Source organism: Dipodomys ordii, unplaced genomic scaffold (genome assembly GCF_000151885.1).
Source record: "Dipodomys ordii isolate 6190 unplaced genomic scaffold, Dord_2.0 Scaffold139, whole genome shotgun sequence".
NCBI lineage: Eukaryota > Metazoa > Chordata > Mammalia > Rodentia > Heteromyidae > Dipodomys > Dipodomys ordii.
Genome location: NW_012267355.1, coordinates 4207331 through 4217057, shown reverse-complemented (window position 1 = coordinate 4217057; position 9727 = coordinate 4207331). Strand labels below are relative to the sequence as shown.

At 41.6% G+C, this 9727-nt stretch overlaps 1 protein-coding gene across 1 annotated transcript in view; it reads left to right on the top strand.

Moving 5' to 3' along the window:
• The first annotated feature begins 323 nt into the window (after positions 1 to 323).
• Palmd (palmdelphin) overlaps positions 324 to 9727 on the top strand; it is a 50645-nt gene continuing 41241 nt past the window's right edge. The window contains exon 1 of the mRNA XM_013031406.1: positions 324 to 742. Coding sequence (XP_012886860.1) covers positions 698 to 742 — 45 coding nt within the window. The 5' untranslated portion in view covers positions 324 to 697. The remainder of the gene's footprint in view (positions 743 to 9727) is intronic.

Below are 9727 nucleotides of genomic sequence, written 5' to 3'. Positions count from 1 at the left end.
TTCATACTGTCACTTGAACGCCTTTGATTTTGCCTCCAGCTAAGATTCCAAGGTTTGTCAGAGGTCATGGCACCTTGGAAGAGAAGCTGGGAAGGCAAAGTGACCACCCTATGAAGTTCTAAAGTCATTCCAGAAGTTTCCAAGATCACCTAAAGGCTAACAGAGGCAGAAAAGACTTGGCCTTTCTACCCTGGTGAAAGATGAGGTGCTCTTTGTCAGTCCCCAAGTCAGAGTGGAGCAAAGGAACTTTCTACAAACACACATCAGAGGCTGATTGAAAACCCTTAGCCAACTTGCTTTCCCGTGTGCCTCGCCTGGAAAATAATGACTCGGGGAAGGAACAGTTAATAAGAAAACTTGCCTGGCTAACTGTGCAACATTACAACAAAGAGTTGGCAGCTCCTGAAGGAAAAGGGTTTGTGCTGCCGCCGTTGTAACTTGTCAGTCAACTCCGGACCAGCCAGCCTCAGCGTCTGCCTCCCGGTACACCCTCATTACATGTGTCTGCTGGCCTGATGTGTGCATCTGCTCAGAGACGCTCCTGACAAGTCGGGAATTTCTCTCTGCTGCAAAGATCAGACTTCTCCCTGTTTCTCTTCTGACACCCCAGCTTCTCCTCCCCCTCCCCAAAGGAGGCTGCTTGATTTATGATCGCTTCAGGCTTCCTTCGGTGTCCTCCTGTCCTTGACTTCCCAGAATGGAAGAAGCTGAGCTGGTGAAAGAAAGACTTCAGGCCATCACGGTGAGTCTGCCTAGAGTTCTGACACTAAGGTGGTTGCTTAAAAGAGCCACACCCAAGGCTAGCTTTTCCACGGCTGAGCCCCTGTAAGAGGAGAGCAAAGCTGTCAGCCTTAGGGACATGTCTGATTTCCTTAAACCTTGTGCTTTTGGGTTTGGGGAGTCCTGAGTGCAGGGGAAAGGTTCTGATTTCTGCAAAGTGCCTCTATGTTAAAACAGCAGTCGAGAGCTTTTAAGGCAGTTTGGTTAAACTAACATGTACTTTCTGTGAAGCTTGAAAACACAGGATTTTTTTTCTAACCCCCTTACATTGCTAGTTGACAGTCATTAGATTAAAAACAAGAAAAACATAGCTTGGCAACTTCTTAAAGTAATGCAGATTTTCTTGTTGTTAAAGTTCCAAAAGATTTTTTAAAGAAAGAAAGCCAAAGGAATAAAATGCACAACCTGCCACTTTTTATTGCGAGTGTTACAGGAAGGTAATTTAACCAGAAAGGTTAAATTGAATTAAAACATTGGTATACTTCAGCTAAAAGCTAAACAGGAGAAAAGTAGGCAAAAGCACGTATCAGATTAATTCTCTGAGATCAGTTTCCAGCCCAGGCATACATGGAATGAGATCCTGATAAAGAAATGTTATATGCAATGGATTTGGAAACTATTTCATTAATGCTGGGAAGGAAAATGGTGCAATTTTGTTTGCTTGTTTGTTTGTTTGTTCTGGGAAAGAGTCAGAGCAAGAAATGAATTACTTTTCTTAAATGATCCAGCTTTATGGTTTCTTTTTTGAATTTTATAAAACGTTCTATGACAGTAACCTGGGAATCTGTAACATAATCATTTATCATTAGCTTCAACTTTCGATATGTTTTTAAAATGTTTTTATTACCTTTAAGTAGTTGTATAAAAGGCATGGCCACCTTATACAGCCTTTTAAGGAAAGAAAACTTTGGAAACAAAACATATACACATAACACACACACACACACACACACACACACATACCAAATTTCTTATGTTTTCTGCCACTGAAATGAGCAGTCAGGAAGAAATGTGCTTTTTTAAAAAGAAAAGCAATATGATATTATATTAGAGTAGGTATGAGGTAATATTTCTTGTTCCTTCACTTCTCATAACTAATAATGTGAGCCTTAATATAAGACTTTTTGTTAGATGCACACAAATGTCTTGTCTCTACTCCTTAATTAATGAATATGCTCTTCCTGAGTGATAAAGAACCAGGCAAGCCTCAATCACTAGTGGAGTTGGCCTTTTTCCATAAGATAATACTTTTTCAAAGTCTAAATTCCAGTTATATTTTCCTCTCATCAGAAGAGATTGGCCTGGGTGGTTGTTTGTTTTGTTGTTAACCCGAGCCACTGTTTCAGCTGTCCAGCTTGAAGGGACAGGAACGCCTGTTCTGCTCTGTTGTTTTTGGCGGGGGCCTTTAACATCACAGCTGTTGACTAAAGGTTACTTTACCAGACTGTGTGTCATGTGTGTCGAATGGTCAAGCGCCACTGTTTCTAAGGCTTTCATCCTCTAACTCAGTCTCAATGAAATAAGCAGATAGACCTTTCTTTTGTATTTGACTTACTGGATTGGGCCAGAGCCTACTTTAAACCTAACTATCTCTAAAATACCGTCAATATCTTCCTGTAGTCCCACATGGTCCAAAGATCTGGCTTCATTCTGGTATTCAAGAAGAGGAGGCCATGGGCTGGGAAGGTAGCTCAGTGGTAGAGTGCTTGCCTCACATGCATGAGGCCCTGGGTTCAATTCCTCAGCACCACATAAACAGAAAAGGCAGGAAGTGGGTGCTGTGGCTCAAAGGGTAGAGCACTAGCTTTGAGATGAAGAGCTAAGGGACAGCACCCAGGCCCAGAGTTCAAGCCCCACCACCAACCAAAAAAAAAGAAGAAGGAGAAGGAGGCCTTTTCAAATGCAAGTTGAAAATACAAATAGTTGAAATAGAAATAGAAATCATAGAAACAGAATTCTATAGAATTAACCCTATAGAAATAGGGTAATCACATCTTAGAAATCAAGTGAGTAGGTAGATTCTGGAATATTCTGACATAGGCTTTTTGGCTCATGCTTTAAAGTTTATTTGGATTATTCCCCTGGCCCAAACATGTCCTATTAGGAAGAATTCAAGCAAGATCACCAAGTAATTATAGTTTGAAGTCATATAAAAGGGTGGCAGGGGGAAATGGAAAGAAGGTTTATAGGAACAAGTTTGCATTGGCCTATACCTTGCCAGGCTACACTCAGTTCCCATTTGTCACCACCAAGAAGGGAAATGGAGCAGGTGTGCTCATGGAAACAATACATCACTCTCCGTACCCTGCCACAGCCTGCGAGATGTCAGCCTTCTCTAGCAGGGGCCCTGCCCAGGACCCCAGTGCAGCTTCCCTCTTCCTCCCTGGGGAAAATGACAGTTTCCAGGGAGCTTGCAAGGATTACTTGTAAAACTTATGAAAATCTTCAGACTCTTTTACTGAGACTAAAACTCAGAGACAAGCTTCTCATTCACCGTCTTCCCTGACGTGACTTTTCTATACTTCCAAGAACAAAACCAAAGGTCATTTCCCAATGTACTAAGACATTACTTTGAAGAGGGAGAGGGGAAATAAAGCTGTCACACTATAGGATCTATTTGATTTTTTAATTAAAATGTATTCTTCTAACTCTTGGCTAGGAAATGAAATTAGCGTCATTGAGGGCATTTATTCTACCTCATTTCATATACCTAAAAATTCATTATTCCTACTGCAAAAAAAACGAAAGAAATAAACATATATGCCTGTAATTTGACAGAACCAAGAGACAGTTTTCCTGAAAAAAAATTAAAATACATGACGTAGATAAAATATGGCACCTAGTCTCTAGATTACAACCGACATTATTGTGATGGTGCCATTCATTTTTTTAGAGCAGCAAATTGAATTGGGGATTACTCAGAAGTCTTTTCCAACATTTAAGGAAAATGAAGACAAAAATTACAAAGTACGAAAGAATAATTATTTTAGAAAGACCAACTTCAGTTTGGGTGTTACCTGCTCTCGTGTTCCTTCTTCAATGTTCACTGAGTCATCTTTTTCTAGGTCCATGGCCAAACTATCCGTTAGCCAGAGTTCACTTTTCAACTATAATTTTTCAACTATAATTAGAAAACAAGGCTACTTCAAACTTATTAAATATGTTTCATACCTAAAAAGTCTTGAGGCTATTTTCAAGTTAGTACATACTTTCAACAAGCAGCTGGACTTTATACAAAGGGAGAGCCACTAAAATAGACTGGTAATTTGAGTTTCACTGTAAATTTTACACAACACTTGTGTGTGTATGTCTGTGGATGTGTGTGTTGTGGATGTGTGTGTGTGTGGATGTGTGTACAGTGTGTTATTAGGGTTTGAACTCAGAGCCTTGAGCTTGCTAAGCAAGCACTCTACCATTTGACCCATGCATCTAGTTCTTTTTTGCCTTAGTCATTTTTCAGTTCAGATTGAGTTTTTTATCCAAGCTGGGCTTGGACTACAATCCTTCTTTATATGCCTTTCAGGTAGCTGGGACAGCCAACACTGGCCACCATATCTGGTGTATTGTTTGAAATGAAGTCTTATTAATTTTGTGTGCATCCGGGCCAATTTCCACCTCTCAAGTAGCTGGGGTTACAGGAACAAGCCACTATACTAATCTGCTAATGTTACTGGAACTGGTGGTACCAATACCTCTAATACTTTGGAGAATAGTGAGATCAAGATTGGTTTGAAAGTCAGTGAAAAGGCCAGGTCAATTCTGGGAAACAGAACACCCTTTGAAATGAGTATCCCCACACACCTACTCTTGACATTTTCCTCCCTAAGGGACAAATTTTCTAATCCCCCTTTTTTGTGTGAATGCCGGTAAAAGGACTTGAACCCAAGGCCTGGGTGCTGCTGTCCCTGAGCTTCTTTTGCTGAAGGCTAGCATTCCACCATCTGAGCCACAGCACTACTTCAAGATTTTTTTAAGTAATGTATTGGAGATAAGAATCTCGCAGACTTTCCTTCCCTTAGCTGGATTTGAGCCATGATCCTCAGATCTCAGCCTCCTGACTAGTATTACAGGCATGAGCTTCTGCCACCCAGCTTCTAATCATCATTTGTATGGGAACATTGGAAAATACCAGCCCTGACATGAAGATGCTCAAGGAGAAAAACTCCTGGATCTCAGACAGCCTAGAGATCATGCACTTGCCAAAAGTGTACTATGTGAGAAGTGAGCTAAGTTGAATTCTGAGAACTTGGATCAATTGACAGAGAACAGACCCAGCTAAAGAGATGAGAGGCAGCAGGAAGGCTGGCATTTTTTTAATTTAAATTTTATTGTAAAAGTGAGTTAATAAGTACATAGTGGGGGGAGGTGTCGGTCATGGGGCTTGAACTCTGGGCTTGGGCGCTGTCCCTGAACTCTTCAGTTCAAGGCGAGCCCTCTACCACTTGAGCCACCGTGCCACTTCCAGTTTTCTGGTGGTTTATTGGAGTCTCATGGAATTTCCTGCTTGGGTTGGCTTTGAACTATTATCTTCTTACTCAGATCTCAGCCTCCTGAGTAGGTAGGATTACAGACGTGAGCCACCAGCACCCAGATTTAAATACATTTCTTTTTGAACAGTATTACCCTCTCCCTCATTTTTCTCCCACTCCCCACTCAATCCCCTCCCCCTCAGGTTGTAAAGTTCATTTCCAACATAGTGACTTGTGAATATCACCGTTGCGTTAGGTTCACTCTTTCTCAGTCAGGCTTACCTTTAAGGGTAAGAAATGTGGCTGTCAACTTAATCTCCCGTGCCACTAGCTGAGTGGTACTCAGCACCTACTCAGTGTAGAGTTTTACACGTTTATGTGAAAAGCAGCAGAAGGAGAATAGACAGAGAATAGAGCGAGGAAGGGGACCAGATCAAGCAGTGGGCTGCGATTGTAAGTGAAGTGAGGTTGGAGGTATTGGGACTCACAAGGCGATGTAGCCATGGACAGTTCGACCACAGTAGAAGGGCCCACAGACAGAAGCACCTGCCTAGGGCCACTTCTTGGCGAGAAGCCATAGAAAGTTCTGACGTTGGAATTTGAGCAACACAGCCAGATTTGCCAGCCAAAGCTGCTTATGACCGGGGGAGGGGAGGGGAGTGCTCACATTTCCCTGCACTCAATCCCCATTCCTTTTCACTCCCAGAGAATATTTTCTTATCTTGTAAAGATAGGAATTCAGGATACAGGAAGTTCCTTACATCAAACAGAATCTCTTCTCCACCCCATACTGCCCCCCCCCACAAAATCTACATAAACACTGGAGGGTTCTAGTTATGTCTTTAGCTCCTGTATTATTTCCTTGGGCACTCTACTTCCTCTGATTCTTTCGCTGTCTCCATTTGGGATCATCGAGGCGTCCATAAAAACAGTGAAGGGACCCAGAAGCAAGGTCTGCTCTGGAATTTCTGGGTCCTGGTACACCATGGAAAGGTGAAGACTCTTGTGCAAATATTCAAAAATGGAAAAATGGTGACACTGAGGAATTAAACTATACATTGGGTGGTGGGTATGACAGCCTGTGTAACAGGTCACTTGCCCAAGAAGCCAGTCTCTTTTATCCTCAAGATTCACCATGCATCCCTCCTTATTCCTTCTCTCTGTGGGAATGAAAGACAGAAAAGCAGAGCAAACAAACCTGGATCTTGAACAAACATACTTTCCAACTTTGGTTGAACTACTGTATCGCTTGAAGTTCTCAGGCCTTCTTAAAGGGCCGGTGGTTAGAAAGCTTCATAATGCACCATTGTTAACCAACATACCTCCTAATTAAGGCATGCTTACAAAAACAACTTCCAATTTGTCATGAACGCACATGAAGACAGCAGTCTAAATAAAGAAGCCCAGAAAGTTCAAACAAGAAAGCCACCATACAATTTTCCACCATGCTGGACCAAGATTACATGGTGTTCTTCCACAGAAGGAAAGTTTTCTTCAAACAAATGTGCTCAGCCGCTTTGCTTTGCCAAACATAATAGCCCACCCATGAAGGAGACCACGTGATAGAGGATTTATAATTTTAATAGCTCATTAAGGAAACTGCTTTTGAACAGAAAGGTTTTTCCAGCATGCTACACAATGGTAATGCTACATTGCTAGATCTCCTGCTAACAAGAATCCCAGGGGCTTTCTAAACATCCCTGGATGGTCCAAAGAAAGTTCTGTTTCTTTGGAAAACTGTAATTAAAGCAAGCTAAAATCAGCATCTAAGCCCAAATACAACCTAAACAAAGGTGGCAAAGTTGCATAGAAAATCTGAATAGGACTTCCCTTTCCTAATCTCTAGTCTCCAACAAGACTCCAACTTGCCTCGCCTAAGAATAGTTGAAATCTTTGAAATGGTAGTAGTGTCATTTTGGGAAGAGATTGGAAAATGATAGTACCCCTTTACAAAGTACCCACCAAACTGGGCATCAGTGGCTCCTGCCTGTAATCCTAGCTACCCAGGAAGCTGAGATCTGAGAAACGATATTTAAAGCCAGCCAGATAAATCTGAGATTCTTACATTCAAAATTAACTAGCAAAAAGTAGAAGTGGAGGTGTGGCTTAAATGGTAAAGTGGTAGCCTTGGATGGAAAAGCCACACAATAGCACAGGGCCCTGAGTTCAAGCCCCAGTAGTGACACAGAAGAAAAAAATTTTCTTTACTCTGATATGTATGAGATGAATATTTTCCTAAAACATCATAGAAATAGTATGGGAGTGATGTCTATACGTACAGATTTTTCCACAGAATGCTGGGGATTGAGAGGTTTTCATCAAGCCATTTAAGAACTAGAGCTGGGTTAGGAATGTGGCTTTAGTAATAGAGTGCTTGCCTAGCATGCATGAAGCCCTGAGTTTGATTCCTCAGTACCACCTGCACAGAAAAAGCCAAAATGACACTGTGGCTCAAGTGGTACAGTGCTAGGTACCAGTGTCTCATGCCTATAATCCTAGCTACTCAGGAGGCTAAGGTCTGAGAATCGTGGTTAGAAGCCAGCCCAGGACAAGAAAGTCTTTAAGACTCTTATTTCCAATTAACTAACAAAAGAAAAAGGCAGAAGTAGAGCTGTGGCTGAAGTGGCAGAGTACTTGAGCCTTGAGCACATATTCTCAGTGAGTTCAAACCTCAGGATTAGCACCAGAGAGAGAGAGAGAGAGGAGAATATGTTATCAGAAGCTCTGAATGGAAATCAAGACATGACAAAAAATAAAAAGAAGGAAAGAAAGGAGGGGAGGGGGGAAGAGGGGAGAGGAGAGGAGGAAAGAGGAGAGGAGAGGGAATCTAGCCTGACTTCTGTCCTGAGCATTAAGTTTTCAGAGTATAGCTATCGAAGTGACTGCTACAGGGTAATTCCTCACAGTAAAAAAGCGACATCTCTTCCTGGCCAAATCTAAAACTAAAGAACATCTCTTCAGCAAAAGAATTTTGGGATTACTCACATGATAACAGCACCTCTTCTTACACAGCATGTAGGCCTTAAAACAACAAATGCATTCACACTTAATACCTCACTTCCCCAAATAACCTATGAATATTTTCAAAAGTTAATATTACCATCTCTGTAACAGGAGAGAAACCTACCTACAGCAAAGAAACTTTAAAGTATTAAGTGTTAGACCCCAAAACTGTTCTCTTAGTTGTGAGTTCTCCAAACCACAACAATACAATAAATTCTTATAAGCATTATAAATAATTCTTATAAACATCTGTTGCTTTTATACTCAGAGCCTCACATTTGAACGACAAGGGCTCTACCCCTTAGGCCACACCACTCTATTTGCTTTTAGTTTGTTTTGCAGATGGATGTCTCCCCTGAGCCTTTGCCTGAGCCAGCCTTAGGCCAAGATATTCTTACCTCCACCTCTCAAGTAGCTGGGACTACAGGCATGCACCAGCATACCTGGGTCCCCTTGTTCACTCTAATGGGCAGAGTTTGAAGTGGAGCAAGAAAACCCTTTGCAATTTCTGCTTAGTATAACCATCGTTTCTAACCCAAGTCAGTTCACCCTTGCAGTCTCCTCCTGCCTGCCTTCCTCAGTCTGCCAGGAGCAGAAGTAGATGAGAACAGAAGTTAGTGTCATTTCAGAAGCATTTGTTGTTGTTTGAAGAGAATTGGGATGGAATCCAAGTCACTTTTTCAGACTACCCAATATTTCAAACCTTTGTGCTCTCCTACCTACCCTACTTCCACTGTGCTGTCTCCTTCCACCAGCCAGGACTTCTTAAGGCCAAGGGATTTTTTTCATCATTCAAAGAAGCTCATCTTTCACATCAATGAGCTCAACATTATCTGGGGCACTAATAAGACCACATGAATGAGTGACTGAATAAATAAGATGAATGAACAAATGCAATTGAGCTGAGAAGGGCTGAAAGCTAATGACTAACAGATTTTTTTTCCTAGTAAAGACCTGGCCAATGTTATCATCATCCCTTAATAATTCAAAGAGGTTTTGTGTGCTTTCTCAATGATCCTTGTTTTGATTTGTCACTCTTGATTAGAATAAACAACCAAGGTTTTAAAAAAAAAGGGCATAAAATAGTTGGACACAAACTGGATTTATTTGGAGTTTATTGGAAATTGGGAAGAAAGAATAAAATTTCAGGATAAAATGAGGTTTGAAAAAAATGTGTGTTTTTTAATAACCATGCCCAACTCCTATTGCTATCTTAAGAAATGGAGCGTTCAGCCAGGCTCCAATGGCTCATGCCTGTAATCCTAGCTACTCAGGAGGCTGAGATCTGAGGATTATGGTTCAAAGCCAGCCCGGGCAGGAAGGTCCATGAGACTCCAATAAAGCACCAGAAAACTGGAAGTGGCACTGTGGTTCAAGCAGTAGAGTGCTTGCCTTGAGCTGAAGAGCACAGGGACTGCACCCAAGCCCAGAGTTCAAACCCCATGACCAACCAAAAAAGAAAGAAAGAAAGAAAG